Source organism: Myxine glutinosa, chromosome 9 (genome assembly GCF_964187855.1).
Source record: "Myxine glutinosa chromosome 9, kmMyxGlut1.1, whole genome shotgun sequence".
In the NCBI taxonomy this organism is placed as follows: domain Eukaryota; kingdom Metazoa; phylum Chordata; class Myxini; order Myxiniformes; family Myxinidae; genus Myxine; species Myxine glutinosa.
The window spans coordinates 146,879,114-146,894,270 of record NC_136269.1 but is presented as its reverse complement, the minus strand read 5'-3'; the positions used below and the strand labels follow the sequence as shown (position 1 = coordinate 146,894,270).

At 43.9% G+C, this 15,157-nt stretch overlaps 1 protein-coding gene across 1 annotated transcript in view; it reads right to left on the bottom strand.

Moving 5' to 3' along the window:
- The window catches only part of LOC137434802 (glutathione synthetase-like), an 89,096-nt gene that overhangs the window by 59,948 nt on the left and 13,991 nt on the right, over positions 1-15,157 (bottom strand). Inside the window, exon 2 of the mRNA XM_068127916.2 lies at positions 14,856-15,007. Within this exon, the coding sequence (XP_067984017.2) occupies positions 14,856-15,007 (152 nt within the window). The remainder of the gene's footprint in view (positions 1-14,855; positions 15,008-15,157) is intronic.

Genomic DNA, 15,157 nt, shown 5'->3' with positions numbered 1-15,157 from the left:
AGCCGCTAATCAAGCAAACCAAGACCGCAGTGGCAAACAGCCACAGCCGCAAACAACGGCCACAAACAACGGGGAGCGGGCCTGAGGAAACGGTGGAAGAGCCGGGCAGGGGAAGCCAGGAGCAGAGCCGGGACCGAGCAGAGGGCAGACCCAACGGCCAAAAAGCCGCCACGACCACCAGAAAAGCAGACTATATACAATGACCCAGTCGGAGAAGCGGCGAACAAGTAACGCCAGCGTCCTCTCCAGACCGGACCGGAAGCGGATTACAGGCAGCAGCCCCCGGGTTACGAACGAGTTCCGTTTTTAAGTCTGTCTGTAAGTCGAATTTGTATGTAAGTCGGAACAGTTGCGTACGGTTCACATGTAGCCTCAATTAGTCAAATGTTTGTCTTCGTATATAGTATATATATTACCGAAACATCTATAGGTATAAAAAAACATTAAAGAAACATTTCTTAAACTGTTTAGATAGAAAAGAAAAGATAATGATTAAAGGTTAACACTTACTCTCGTTCCAATTGATGTCTTGCAAACCTTGAAACGATCATACCTTGATATGTCTCTCTGAGATGATGGGCCTGGTGTTGGAGAGGATGGACCTGGTGCTGGAGAGGATGGACCTGGTGCTGGTCAATTTTCTTAAAGTAAACATCAAGGGTGGCTTGAACAGAGCTTTTCTCATATTTCTCTTGTCTACCACTCCCCTTATTATATACTTTGTGTGTCTGTTTGATTTTTTTCTCTGTGTGATAAATGTTAGCTCTTTCACGAGCCTCGATTCTGTATACAAGAAAAAGAAAGAAAAAAAACTGAATTTTTTTTTTTTTTTTTATCATAGGCTTTACAGAGGTCGGTTTCGTAAGTCGGGCGTTCGTAACCCGGGGACTGCCTGTACTCAGTTCCAGAAAGGGGATAATAAGCTTGTTACATACACATCAGGTGGGTCGACGACAACCGTTGACTACCTGATGGTGCGTAGGCGAGATAGGGGGCACCTCCGGGACACAAAGGTGATCCCGGGGGAGGAGGCTGTTTCACAGCACCACTTGGTTGTCTGTGACATAAGGGTGAAGGTGCGAGGAGAGCTCGGCAGGTGAAGTACCAACCGAGAATGAAGGTGTGGAGGTTGAAAGAGGTGACAGTAAGGGAGGCATTAAAAGAGAGGCTGAGTAGGGTAGAGGATGATGTGGTTGAGCTTGAACGTGGCTGGATGTCAATGAAAGATAGTCTGTTGGGAGCCGTTGGTGAGGTATGTGAATGGACAAAAGGACCACCGAGGCACTCAGAAACATGGTGGTGGGATGATGAAGTTGGAAAGAGGATTGACGAGAAGAGGGAGAAGTTGAAGGAGTGGCAGAAGGCGAAGGTTACGGAAGCAGAAAAAGCAGAGCATGAAAGTTATAAGGCAGCCAAGAAGGCTGCAAAGAAAGAGGTAGCAAAGGCGGAGGAGGCATGTAGGAAAATGTTCGGAGAACGCTTGGATTCGGAAGAGGGTCAGAGAGCGGTATTCAGGATTGCAAAGCAGATAGCGAAAGAAAGGTGTGATGTGATGGGGGTGAGTTGCTTGAAGGATGAAGTGGGACAAATCGTTGTGGACCCAGATGGAATTAAAGGAAGATGGAAAAGATATATGGAAATGCTGTTGAATACAGAGAATGATTGGGATGGCAACATAGAGAGTAACCCAGTTTTAGGACCGGCAGAGAAGATAACTGAGAAGAGAGTTGAGGAAGCGATAAAAGCAATGAAGAGTAGAAAAGCGGGAGGGCCGACAGAGTTGTGGGAGATTTGTTGAAGGCTGCAGGAAGTTGGGGTGTGAAGAGAATGACAGAGATCTGTAATCTGGTGGTGAAAGAAGACCGCATTCCAGTGGATTGGAAACTGAGTACTGAGTGAAGGTGGAAACTGAGATTGGAAACTGAGATTGTACTGAGATTGCCAGGAAACTGAGTACTGAGATTGGAAACTGAGTCCCTCTATACAAGGGGAAAGGTGACCCTCTGGAGTGTGGCTCGTACCGAGCGAGAAGGTTATTGGAGCATCAAATGAAGGTACTGGAAAGGGTGTTGGAGAGGAGGATAAGGAATAAGGTGAAGATCGACGAAATGCAGTTTGGATTTATGCCAGGAAGAGGAATGACAGACGCGCTCTTTATTGTGAGGCAGTTGCAGGAGAAGTACATGGAGAAGAGGAAGAAGTTGTTTCTTGGGTTTGTTGATCTGGAGAAAGCATTCGATAGGGTTCCACGCGAAGTATTGACATGGGCATTGAGGAAGTTAGAAGTGGAGGAATGGTTGATCAGAGTAGTGATGGCAATGTACAAAAGAGCGCGCACAGCTGTAAGGACGACGGACGGGAACAGTGGTGAGTTTGAGGTGAAGGTGGGAGTGCATCAGGGGTCGGTACTAAGTCCACTACTATTAGTAGCTGTGATGGAGGTGCTGGCTCAGAACGTAAAGGAGGGTTTACCGTGGGAGTTGTTGTATGCAGATGATCTGGTGTTGATTGCGGAAAGTATGGATGGACTGAAGGAAAAGATGAACAAGTGGAAGGAATGTATGGAGACAAAAGGTCTGAAGGTGAATATAGGAAAGACGAAGGTGATGGCAAGTGGTAAAGCATGTGGTGAGGTGGAAAGAACTGGGAAGTGGCCATGTGCTGTGTGCAGGAAGGGTGTCGGAGTGAACTCCATTCAATGTACAATGTGCGCTGAGTGGGTTCATCAAAAATGTAGCGGTCTGAGAGGGTCATTAACCAGTGTGGCAGCTACATTCAAATGTAAGGTGTACACAGAGGGAGCTGCAGATGGAGGAAATGTTGAGTTGGATCTTGGAGATGGCGTGAAGCTGGAAGGTGTGAAAACATTTTGCTACCTCGGAGACATGCTGAATGGAGAAGGTGGATCAGACTCGGCAATGGTTGCTCGAGTGAGATGTGCATGGAAGAAGTTTCGGGAACTGAGTGGCGTGCTGATGAGGAGGGGAGTGTCGTTGAAGCTTAAGGGAAAGGTGTATGCTGCATGTGTGAGAAGTGTTATGATTTATGGGAGCGAGACATGGGTAATGAACGTAGAGCAGCAACGAAGGCTGGAAAGGGTGGAAATGCGAATGGTTCGGTGGATGTGCGGAGTATCGTTGAGAGAGAGGAAGACAAATGATGAATTGCGAAAGATGATGGGAATAGAGCCTGTGATTGATGCTGTGAAGAGGAACAGGTTGAGATGGTTTGGTCATGTGTTGAGGAAGGATGAAAGTGACTGGTTGAGAAGAGTGATGGAAATGAATGTAGAAGGAAGTAGAGGACGGGGAAGACCGAGAAAGACTTGGCTAAAGATGGTGGAAGAAGAAATGCGGGCAAGGGGGTTAACAAGGAGAGATGCAGAAAATAGGGCAAAATGGAGAAGATTGTCATGGGGACCGCAAGGCTAACCCCCGGCCTAGCAGGGAAAATGGCCTTAAAATGCATGTTGTTGTTGTTGTGTTGTTGGTGGAAGACGGCCGTGTGCTGACAAATTCCTTCCTTTTCCTTCATGTTTTCGGACCACGCAAGCGACTGGGTGGACGAGGCCAGTCGCGGCCAAGTGAAGAGGACGTACTGAGGCCTAGCAGTGCGGGAGCGGCAGTTCCCGCCAACGCGAGCGCAACGTCGTCGACACCCGGGATGACTTTGATGACCCTGACGAGGCTTCACCAGTGATCGGAGCTAAGTCAATAATCCAACAAGCCCCCCCGCCCCCCGCCCCCCCATTTCTTTCCCACGCCTCGATCCCACGCCTCGTTATTTTATCCATGGGATTTTATCCGTCTGTGTGCAAGTCTGGTGTGTGGGATCCCAAATTAAGAATATAGTTTTTACCGGGGGGTTTTACTTATCGGCATTTCTGTTAATAAACCCTTGTATTATCTTCCCTGTACATTTTAACCCGAGTTCCCGTTTGAGTTATTTTTGCAGCTTCGGGAACAGCCGGCGGGATCGACCAGGTAAGGCTTTCCAGATTCCTCTTCTCTTTCTTCCTCCGGCGCCGATATAATAAAATCCGCATTTGAACTGAACGCATCGAAGTAACACTCGATTGCCTTCCGTGACACCCCTAGTATTAACTGAGAGCAGTCACACGACAGTACCATTCTTAACTTTCACTAGTACAAGAGAAACATGAGCCCAGTCTGGACCACAAACATGCAAATGATTCTACTCTCAAACTGCCTTGAAACTACTTCATCACAACGAGACGTAAATAAGAACACTAATGATTCGACGAAAAGGAGAAGCAGCGAAAAGGAATCAATTCCCTTGCCTGTGACTTCCCAGCCCGAGAACACATTCCGTTCACTTTGGATCCAGACCGTTCACTTTGGGTGGGACCCAAGATACCAACAGGGCAGTGAACGTGGAACTGTTACAACATAGCATTTGGCAGCCTGCTGTATGAACCTTGGTGAGGGCTCAGGGGACGAAGTCCCAGGAAGTTACGCCATTTAAGTAGTTTGGAACGAAAAGTCAGGATCAATTGCATCAAAGCATACTGTATAGTGTATACCATAAGATATCCGATGCAGTCGTCATTGCTTATCCTATGGTATATGCCATGTGAACAACTTGAGGGAATGAGTTTAAAAGTGGCGTTTGTACTCAGTGTGTACCCGGGTAGATTTTAGGCAGTAAATAAAATGAATACTCCTGGATGTCAAATATGTTTTAATACTACGGTAGCACTACAAGAGAACACAAGTAGAGATCCTGAGCATGAAGAACATAGTGAAGATTGACTTGGTAAAAATACTGTACAGAAAAACTCACACTCCTGGAAGTGGTGAAAGGCTGTATTACCACTCCTAATCAAATATGGCATATATACATCAAATAAGTGAGGGGGTGGGCCATGTAGCCAAGGAGACAAGGCTTCATTGTCCTGTTGGAACGTAAATCTTCACCACAGTCCAAGGCTTTTGCACTCTGAAGCAGATTCTGCTGAAGGATTTGCCTGTATTTGGCTCCATTCATTGTTCCCTCTATCCTTACAAGTCTCCGAGTCCCTGCTATTGAAAAGCACACCCATAGCATGATGCTGCCACCACCATGCTTCACGATAGGAATGGTGTTAGATGGGTGATCAGTTGTACTCGGGTTCCACCAAACATAGTGCTTTGCATTGAGGACAAAGAGATACCCTTTCGTCTCATGAGACCACAGAATATTTTGCCTTGTGCTCTCAGGGTCTTTTCTCGTGCCTTTTTGCAAACTCCAGGTGTGCTGTCATGTGCGTTTTTCTCAGGAGTGGTTTCTGTCTGGCCACTCTCCCACAAAGCATGGATTTGCAAAGTGCTGCAGAGACTGTTTTCCTTCCGGCAGGTTCTCCAATCTCAGCCAAGGAACTCTGTATTTCTGTCAGTGTTCATTGGGTTCTTGGTCACCTCCCTGACCAAGGCCCTTCTTGCCCAATTGCTCAGTTTGGTCGGACGGCCAGCTTTAGGAGGCGTCTGGGTGGTTCCATATTCTTTCCATTTCCTAATTATGGAGCTCATTGTGATCTTGGGAATTTTCAACACTCTCAAAATTGTTTTATACCCTTCCCCAGATCTATGCCTCCTCACAATTCTATCTACAGACAGTTCCTTGGACTTCATGGTAGAGTTTCTGCTCTGACATGCACTGTCAACTGTGAGACCTTACATACAAAGGTGTGTTTCTTTCTAAGTCATGTCCAATCAATTGAATTGGTCACAGGTAGACTCCAATCAAGTTGTGAAGACATCCCAAGGATGATCAAAGGAAATTGGATGCACCTGAACTCAATTTGGAATGTCATAGCAGAGGGGTTGATTTACTTATTGACTCAAGACATTTCAGATTTTCATTTTTAATCGATTTGTAAAAATTTCGAAATAAAAAAATTCCACTTTGACATTATTGGGAAAAAATGCAAATGCCCAAGAGAAAAAATGTTGTGTTGATCAGTGACAAAAAATCTCAATTGAATCCATCTTAATTTCAGGCTGTAACAACAAAATGTGAAAAAATTAAAGGGGTGTGAACACAGTCAGACCCCAACATTCGCGGGATACATGTACTCGCGGTTTATAAAAATGCGACCCGCTTCTACATTTGTGGCCCTGTGGCCTGCGTATTCGTGTTTTTTGTGGGTGGGAAAAAAAAAAATTCCCACTAGCCGTGCACGTGACACTTCTAAAAGCATCTTCCACGACTCACACATAAAGCCAATTCGACATTATTTTTGCAGGTATTCGCGGGCATATTCGCGGTTTTTTTTTCTGAACTGCTCCGGTATTTGCGGCCATGTGCTTCGCTATTTCGCGGGCATAATTTTTCGCGGTTTTTCCTTGGGATTTTTTTATTTCCCCTTATGAATCATGAACCGCAGGGAACCTATCCCCCTTTTCCCATTCAAACAATGACCCAAACCCCGAAGAACCAAATTACCCCATAGACCCCAAGACCCTTAAAGACCACAAAAACCCAAAAGACGCTAGAGACACAAAATTCCCCAAAGACCCATGAAGACCCCGAAGAAAGAGGTAGCAAAGGTGCAGGAGGCATGTAGGAAAATGATCGGTGAACGCTTGGATTCGGAAGAGGCTCAGAAAGCAGTATTCAGGATGGCAAAGCACATAGCGAAAGAGAGGTGTGATGTGATGGGGGTGAGTTGCTTGAAGGATGAAGTGGGACAAATCGTTGTGGACCCAGATGGAATTAAAGGAAGATGGAAAAGATATATGGAAATGCTGTTGAATACAGAGAATGAATGGGATGGCAACATAGAGAGTAACCCAGTTTTAGGACCGGCAGAGAAGATAACTGAGAAGGAAGTTGAGGAAGCGATAAAAGCAATGGAGAGTAGAAAAGCGGGAGGGCCGACGGGAGTTGTGGGAGATATGTTGAAGGCAGCAGGAAGTTGGGGTGTGAAGAGAATGACAGAGATCTGTAATCTGGTGGTGAAAGAAGGCCGCATTCCAGTGGATTGGGAACTGAGTACCCTCGTCCCTCTATACAAGGGGAAAGGTGACCCTCTAGAGTGTGGCTCGTACCGAGTGATAAAGTTATTGGAGCATGGAATGAAGGTATTGGAAAGGGTGTTGGAGAGGAGGATAAGGAAGAAAGTGAAGATTGACGAAATGCAGTTTGGATTTATGCCAGGAAGAGGAATGACAGACGCGCTCTTCATTGTGAGGCAGTTGCAGGAGAAGTACATGGAGAAGAGGAAGAAGTTGTTTCTTGGGTTTGTTGATCTGGAGAAAGCATTCGATAGGGTTCCACGCAAAGTATTGACATGGGCAATGAGGAAGTTAGGAGTGGAGGAATGGTTTATCAGAGTAGTGATGGCCATGTACAAAAGAGTGCGCACAGCTGTAAGGACGAATGGCGGGAACAGTGGTGAGTTTGGGGTGAAGGTGGGAGTGCATCAGGGGTCGATACTAAGTCCACTACTATTTGTAGCTGTGATGGAGGTGCTGGCTCAGAATGTAAAGGAGGGTTTACCGTGGGAGTTGTTGCATGCAGATGATCTGGTGTTGATTACGGAAAGTATGGATGGACTGAAGGAAAAGATGAACAAGTGGAAGGAATGTATGGAGACAAAAGGTCTGAAGGTGAATATCGGAAAGACGAAGGTGATGGCAAGTGGTAAAGCATGTGGTGAGGTGGAAAGAACTGGGAAGTGGCCCTGTGCTGTGTGCAGGAAGGGTGTCGGAGTGAACTCCATTCAATGTACAATGTGCGCTGAGTGGGTTCATCAAAAATGTAGTGGTCTGAGAGGGTCATTAACCAGTGTGGCAGCTACATTCAAATGTAAGGTGTGCACAGAGGGAGCTGCACATGGAGGAAATGTTGAGTTGGATCTTGGAGACGGCGTGAAGCTGGAAGGTGTGAAAACATTTTGCTACCTCGGAGACATGCTGAATGGAGAAGGTGGATCAGACTCGGCAACGGTTGCTTGAGTGAGATGTGCATGGAAGAAGTTTCGGGAACTGAATGGCGTGCTGATGAGGAGGGGAGCGTCATTGAAGCTGAAGGGAAGGGTGTATGCTGCATGTGTGAGAAGTGTTATGATTTATGGGAGCGAGACATGGGTAATGAACGTAGAGCAGCAACGAAGGTTGGAAAGGGTGGAAATGGGTGGAAGGCTCCTGCCTCACACCTGGCTCGGCTTCACGCTGTTGAATCCAAAGCTTTCAAAATCATTGGAATCTCCCGCGATGAAGCTATCTCTGAGGGCCTTTCACTCACTCACCGCAGGCAGGTAGGTGGTCTTTCTGTCTTCTACCGACTCCTCTCCGGCCTTGCTCCCCCAGCTCTCTCTGTGCTCTGTCCCCCAAATATTCCTACAGGTCGCACAAGATCTGCCAGCAACCCTCTGATGGTTAAACTGCCGAAATCTCGGCTCTCTGCTCACCTTCACTCTTTCATTCCTCTTTTCTCCCGCCTGTGGAACAAACTCCCACACTCCCTTCAATCCCTCTCCTCCCTCCAGGTCTTTAAAACAGCTGTTCACCACCATCTCTTATCTTCCCCCATCCATAACCTTGATCTTTTCTACCCCCACTAATTCACCCCAGATCCACCTTGTTTGAAATTCCAACTTATTTCCTGGAAATCCTGGCAGTGTCCATATGTTTATACCTCTCCCACCCCCCCCCCCCTTCACATGCCTCCCCCCCTTCACATGCCTCCCCCCCTTCACATGCCTCCCCCCCAAAGCCCTCTCCCTCCCACAGATCTCTCGATGTCTCCATGTCTCTCGGTCCCTGCTCTCCAATGTTGTGTTTGTGTCCTTCCCCCTCTCTCCCCATCTTGTCTACCGCTCCCGATGTTATTTGTTTTATGTGTCCGTTTGTCTTTCTGTGTGATTAATGGTCGCTCTTTCACGAGCCTCGATCTTGTATACAAAAAAAAAAAAAAAAAAAAAAAAAAAAATGCGAATGGTTCGATGGATGTGCTGAGTATCGTTGAGAGAGAGGAAGACAAATGATGAATTGCGAAAAATGATGGGAATAGAGCCTGTGATTGATGCTGTGAAGAGGAACAGGTTGAGATGGTTTGGTCATGTGTTGAGGAAGGATGAAAGTGACTGGTTGAGAAGAGTGATGGAAATGAATGTAGAAGGAAGTAGAGGACGGGGAAGACCGAGAAAGACTTGGCTAAAGATGGTGGAAGAAGAAATGCGGGCAAGGGGGTTAAACAAGGAGAGATGCAGAAAATAGGGCAAGATGGAGAAGATTGTCATGGGGACCGCAAGGCTAACCCCCGCTCTAGCAGGGAAAATGGCCTTAAAATGCATGTTGTTGTTGTTGTTGTTGTATGAATCATGAACCGCAGGGAACCTATCCCCCTTTTCCCATTGAAACAATGACCCAAACCCCAAAGAACCAAATTACCCCATAAACCCCAAGACCCTTAAAGACCCAAAAGACCACAAAAACCCAAAAGTCCACAAAGACCCAAAAGACCACAATGACCCTTAAAGACACTGAAGACCCAAAAGACCCTAAAGACTAAAAATACCCCAAAGATCCAAAAGGCCCAGAAGACCCAAAAGGCCCAGAAGACCTTTAAAGACCTCAAACATACAAAATATCACTAAGACCTTTAAAGACCAAAAATATTGAAAAGACCCAGAAGACCGAAAAGAACCCAAAGACCCCAAAATACCCTTAAAGACACTGAAGACCCAAAAGACCCTGAAGACGAAAAAGATCCAAAAGGCCGAGAAGACTCAAAAGGCCCAGAAGACCACAAAGACCCAAAATACCACAAAGACCCAAAAGACCCAAAAGACCACAAAGACCCAAAACACCACAAAGACCCAAAAGTCCACAAAGACCCAAATACCACAAAGACCACAAAGACCCTTAAAGACACTGAAGACCCAAAATACCCTGAAGACTAAAAAGACCCCAAAGATCCAAAAGGCCCAGAAGACCCTGAAGGCCCACAAGACCCTTAAAGACCTCAAAGACACAAAATATCACGAAGACCTTTAAAGACCCCAAAGACCAAAAATATTGAAAAGAACCAGAAGACCGAAAAGACCCCAAAAGACCACAAGACCCTTAAAGACACTGAAGACCCAAAATACCCTGAAGACTAAAAAGACCCCAATGATTCAAAAGGCCCAGAAGACCAAAAGGCCCAGAAGACCCTTAAAGACCTCAAATACACAAAATATCACTCAGACCTTTAAAGACCCCAAAGACCAAAAATATTGAAAAGACCCAGAAGACCAAAAATATCCCAAAGAAACTGAAAACCCAAAATACCCTGAAGACTCAAAATACACCAAATACCCAAAATACCCCAAAGACACAAAAGACCTCAAAGACTCCAGAGACCCAAAATATACGAAAGACCCTTAAAGACCCCAAAAAACCCCGAAGACTGGAAAGATTGAAAAGACCCAAAATACCCCAAAGAGCAAAAAAGACCCGAAAGAGCCAAAATACCCCCGAAGACCCTAAACGACCCCCACAGACCCAAACAATCCAAAACGACAAAAATACCCGAAAGACCCTTGAAGACCCAATAGATCCCAAAGACCCAAAATACCCTTAAATACCCACAAAGACCATTAAATACCACAAGGACCCAGAGGACCAAAAATACCCGAGGACCCCAAAGATCCAGAGGACTCAAAAGACTCAAATGACCCAAAAGACCCTGAGGACCCAAAATATCCCAAGGACGCAAAAGACCCTGAGCACCCAAAAGACCCAAAAGTCCCTGAGGCCTTTGAAGACCCAAAAGAAGAGTAACTAGAAGGTATTGATATAATACTCATCCACTCGCCATCAACTTGGTGCGAGATAACTCTTATGTTTTTGAACGCTATTTTTTTTCTTTGATCCAAAATCTTTGAACAAAAGATCCAATTTTTGATCATTTGATCCAATTTATCTATCTTTGATTTTCTTTGATTCTTTGATCGAGCGATGATATAAATTTATATTCTCTAATGTAAATGTTGCATAGATCACGCTCAATAAATTTCAAACTTATCAGACTAAGTGTTGTCCCTGTCAAATTATAACGTCATAATTATGGCACCAATGACGTCATCGTTCACACCTATTCCCCATATGGAGTTCTTTACAATGAGCCATGTTTCAATTTTTAGCCGCGTCGCAAGACGCTGGTCATAGAGTGCCCTCTGCTGTTGTTCTTGTTCTTCTTGTTCTTCTTCTTCTTCTTGTTCTTGTTGTTCTTGCAGAGAAGACAAAACCTCAAAGCTCCACCCATTCTGGGAACCATAGCTCCACCCATTGTGGGAGAGGCTTCATATAAACAAATATCCACCATTTTATTAACTCGCATAGCTTTGAGGCCTGTTTTGTAGGCCCGTGTTGTCTTCCTCTCTCACACAGTTTTCTTTCAAATCAAATTCGATATATCATTTCATTTTTCACAGTCGCTAACATAGTTTTAGACTTGGTTGAAAAAAAACGGGAAGAAAATCCGATGAAAGTTGCCCTTTATAGAACGAAATGAATTCTCAAAGGCCTGTAACTTCAAGTCCATTGAGATATATATCTATCTATAATTCCAGTAATCTCTGTGTGTATGTTTGTATGTTTGTATGTTTGTATGTCTGTGACCGCTGTTTCTCGACAACCACGGGTCCGATATACTTGAAACTTGCCAGGTATATTTCTGGGGACCCGAGGATGTGCCTTTTCAAGGTTTGAAATTAATCGGACAAGTAGTTACCGAGCTATGGCGATTTAGCCGTTCGCCGTTCGCTTTGGCGTTGCGAATGGACCAAACCATTCCATGTAAATAGAGGGGGGGGGGGTTCTGTGGTCGTTGCGAATGGACCAAACCATTTCATGTAAATAGAGGGGGGGGATTGTCACCGTACTCGCAAGCCGTTCGCCGTTCGCTTTGGCGTTGCGAATGGACCAAAACATTTCATGGACCAAACCATTTCATGTAAATAGAGGTGGGGGGGGATTGTCACCGTACTCGCACCCACGTACCCACGTACCCACGTACGGGCATTGCACCCACGTACGGGCATGCCCTAGTTTTTTAAATCGCGGCATGGTCAGTCATACACCGCCCGAAATAACAGACGGGAAAATGCCGAGATATATATATTTTGTTTAAATCGCGGCATGGTCAGTCATACATCGCCCGAAATAACAGACGGGAAAATGCCGAGATATATTAAAAATTAGTCCATTTGATGACAATCGTCACGATGAAATATTTAATTTATACGTCGTCACAATAATGTGGAGAGAGGAGCATAGCTTCGTTCACGTGTCGCCACATATGGGAAATTGCCGAGATATATTTTTTTTACATCGCGGCATGGTCAGTCATACACCGCCTGAAATAACGGACGGGAAAATGCCGAGATATATTAAAAATTCGTCCATTTGATGACAATCGTCACGATGAAATATTTAATTTATACGTCGTCACAATAATGTGGAGAGAGGAGCATAGCTTCGTTCACGTGTCGCCACACACGGGAAATTGCCGAGATTTTTTTTTTTTTTCAATCGCGGCATGGTCAGTCATACACCGCCTGAAATAACAGACGGGAAAATGCCGAGATATATTAAAAATTCGTCGCCACACACGGGAAATTGCCGAGATATATTTTCACTTTGCACAAAAATAACATCAAGTAATCGAATCAATAGGAATGTCCTGTGCCTATAACATCGACGTTATAGGCACAGCTGCATCTAGGCATTGTGTAACATCGACGCGGTTTTTGTTTTAATTAAAACTTTTTGTACTTGTTTTTCATAGAGCGGTTTTGAGATATAGAGGTACAACTTTTTCGGTTTTTCCAAGATGGCGCCTGTACCACATGACCTATGACGTCATGATTATCATTAAATATTGTCGTGTCCCCGGGGTTAACACCCCAAGAGGACGAATGACCAAAATGAGCTTTAACTCTGAGGCGTATTTCAAACTTCGCGGGATTATTTCAGGCGCGCGCAGGAAGGTTCAAAGTCTTACCTGGGATGGACGGACGGCCGACACTGGGTTAATCCGAACCCACAAACACAAAGACGGGACAGCAAAATCCACAATACAAGAATGAGATGCAAAAATAAAGGATTTAATGAAAAGAAATGCAAGAGACAAAAATGAAAGGCGAGATGAAAACTATAATTCCTAATTGAGATGTCTCCAGTCAGACTCATATACAAACAAGGGGAAAATAAAAGTAAAAATAAATGGTTTCGTTTCAAGCCGACGGCACTTAGCTGTATGCCTTACATAATACTGCCCTACTTTGACACAAGGAAGCAACTGTCATTTTTGTCGAAATTGAGTTATCACTTGTTCTAGGGTATTTGAGGTATACCTCAAATAACAGACGGGAAAAAGACCGCTCTACACGTTCGTACACAAAATAAAGTAACACGACCCTCCATTTCTGAGATATTAACATGTCAAAAGGAAGCAAGTACAGAAATATTGTCATAAAACTTTGACAAAAGGAAGCAACTGAGCAGGTCTTAGTTAGCCAATCATATATCAACATAGAAATGGCAGATTGAGGGAGTTAACCAATCAGAGAGCTCCTATTATCCAGCTTGGCTTTCTCATGGTTTTTGCTCTGTGTTGTGCTTGTGCAACTGGTTCTGAAACCGCCCGAAAATGCTGAAATTCTCTGATGTGTTCGCCCATTTGAGAGATATGTAAGTACCTGACTGTTCAATATGCTATTAAGCATTCAATTTTTAGACTCTTTTGAGTGAAACTCACGTTAACTAGTGTTTATTGTCTATTTACTAGATGTTTATATCCTGCCTTGTTTGTGCGCAGTTTCTGTGTAGTCCCATATACACATTGTTGTGTACAGTGTACAGAATGCAGGACACGTATCTAATGTTTAGAGTTAGAGTCTTGAAGCAAGTTTTTGAAAGCAATGACTAAATGTAGAGTTAAAATTATTTCCCCCTTCAGTGCTTGTAGTTGTATGATTGTATTATCATTTGGAGGCAGTTTTGATTAAAATTTAATGATCGCCGGTGTAAAAAATTAGGCTAGTCTACATCCATGGGTTACGTGCACGAGAACTTGGATTTTGTATGACAGTGTATTGTATTACCGGACACTTTATTTGGAAGTTGATTTCAGACATTTGATTCATTAATTTACTTGGAAAATATAATTTGTATATGCATTATATCATACAAATTAATATTTCAAAGAAAAGAAATAAAAATAATATACTAATCTGACAAAATCGGCATTTGAACTGACCCCTTCAACATTTTTATCAATCTCGAGGCGCTGAAAATCGTCTTGTATTATCGGACGTGTGTTCTCTATGCAAAACGCCTCAGCACAGCCACGGAAAAGACGTTTTGAAGAGAAAACAACACCATTCATTGTCAATTGGCATTTCAATGAAAATATAAATGTATTCATCAAGGATTTGTGTAGTATTTATATTTTTTGGTTGCATTGTAGAGCTCTTGTTCATTCCACAAGAATTATTAATAAATATTTGGATTATTAATAAATACACACAAAACCAATAAATATATATCTAGCACAGTTTCATACCAGAGTGATCAGAAAATTTGAAAAGTTGCTTCCTTTTGTCAAAGTATTAGGCCTGGAACTATTACCATAATACTTTGACAAAAGGAAGCAAGTGACATAATTCACACAAAAATATGAATTCATATCTCCAACCATGGTTGCCTACAAAGTCTTCTTTGAGTACAGTTTGAAAAACTTTATACCCAGGAAGTAAGAAACTCTGCCAAAGAGAACAGAAAGAAAAACACATTTTCCTCATTTACAAGAAAACTCCTTTCAGGCAGTTGCTTCCTTTTGTCAAAGTAGGGCAGAATACGTACCGATGCAAAGACAGCATTTTTGAGGCAACCCCACCAAAGCTTGCTGCAATGGTGTTCAGCTCAACCTGCCAAAGCACCATATCGTCCAAGTGCTTCACTGTACCTTCAGAGTCCAACATGTAGTCGGAACGAATTATACCGAGTGTCACAGGCTAGTTGGGAAAGAACAGAAAAACAGGCAAGTTAAGAAAGCACGGAATGTGAACATTTGAAAAAAATAAAACAACAAGAAAAGCGTTAATTTCTTCCATGAACTATTTATAACCACCAGAAAAATCAAATTAAATAATGGTTTTTGATGG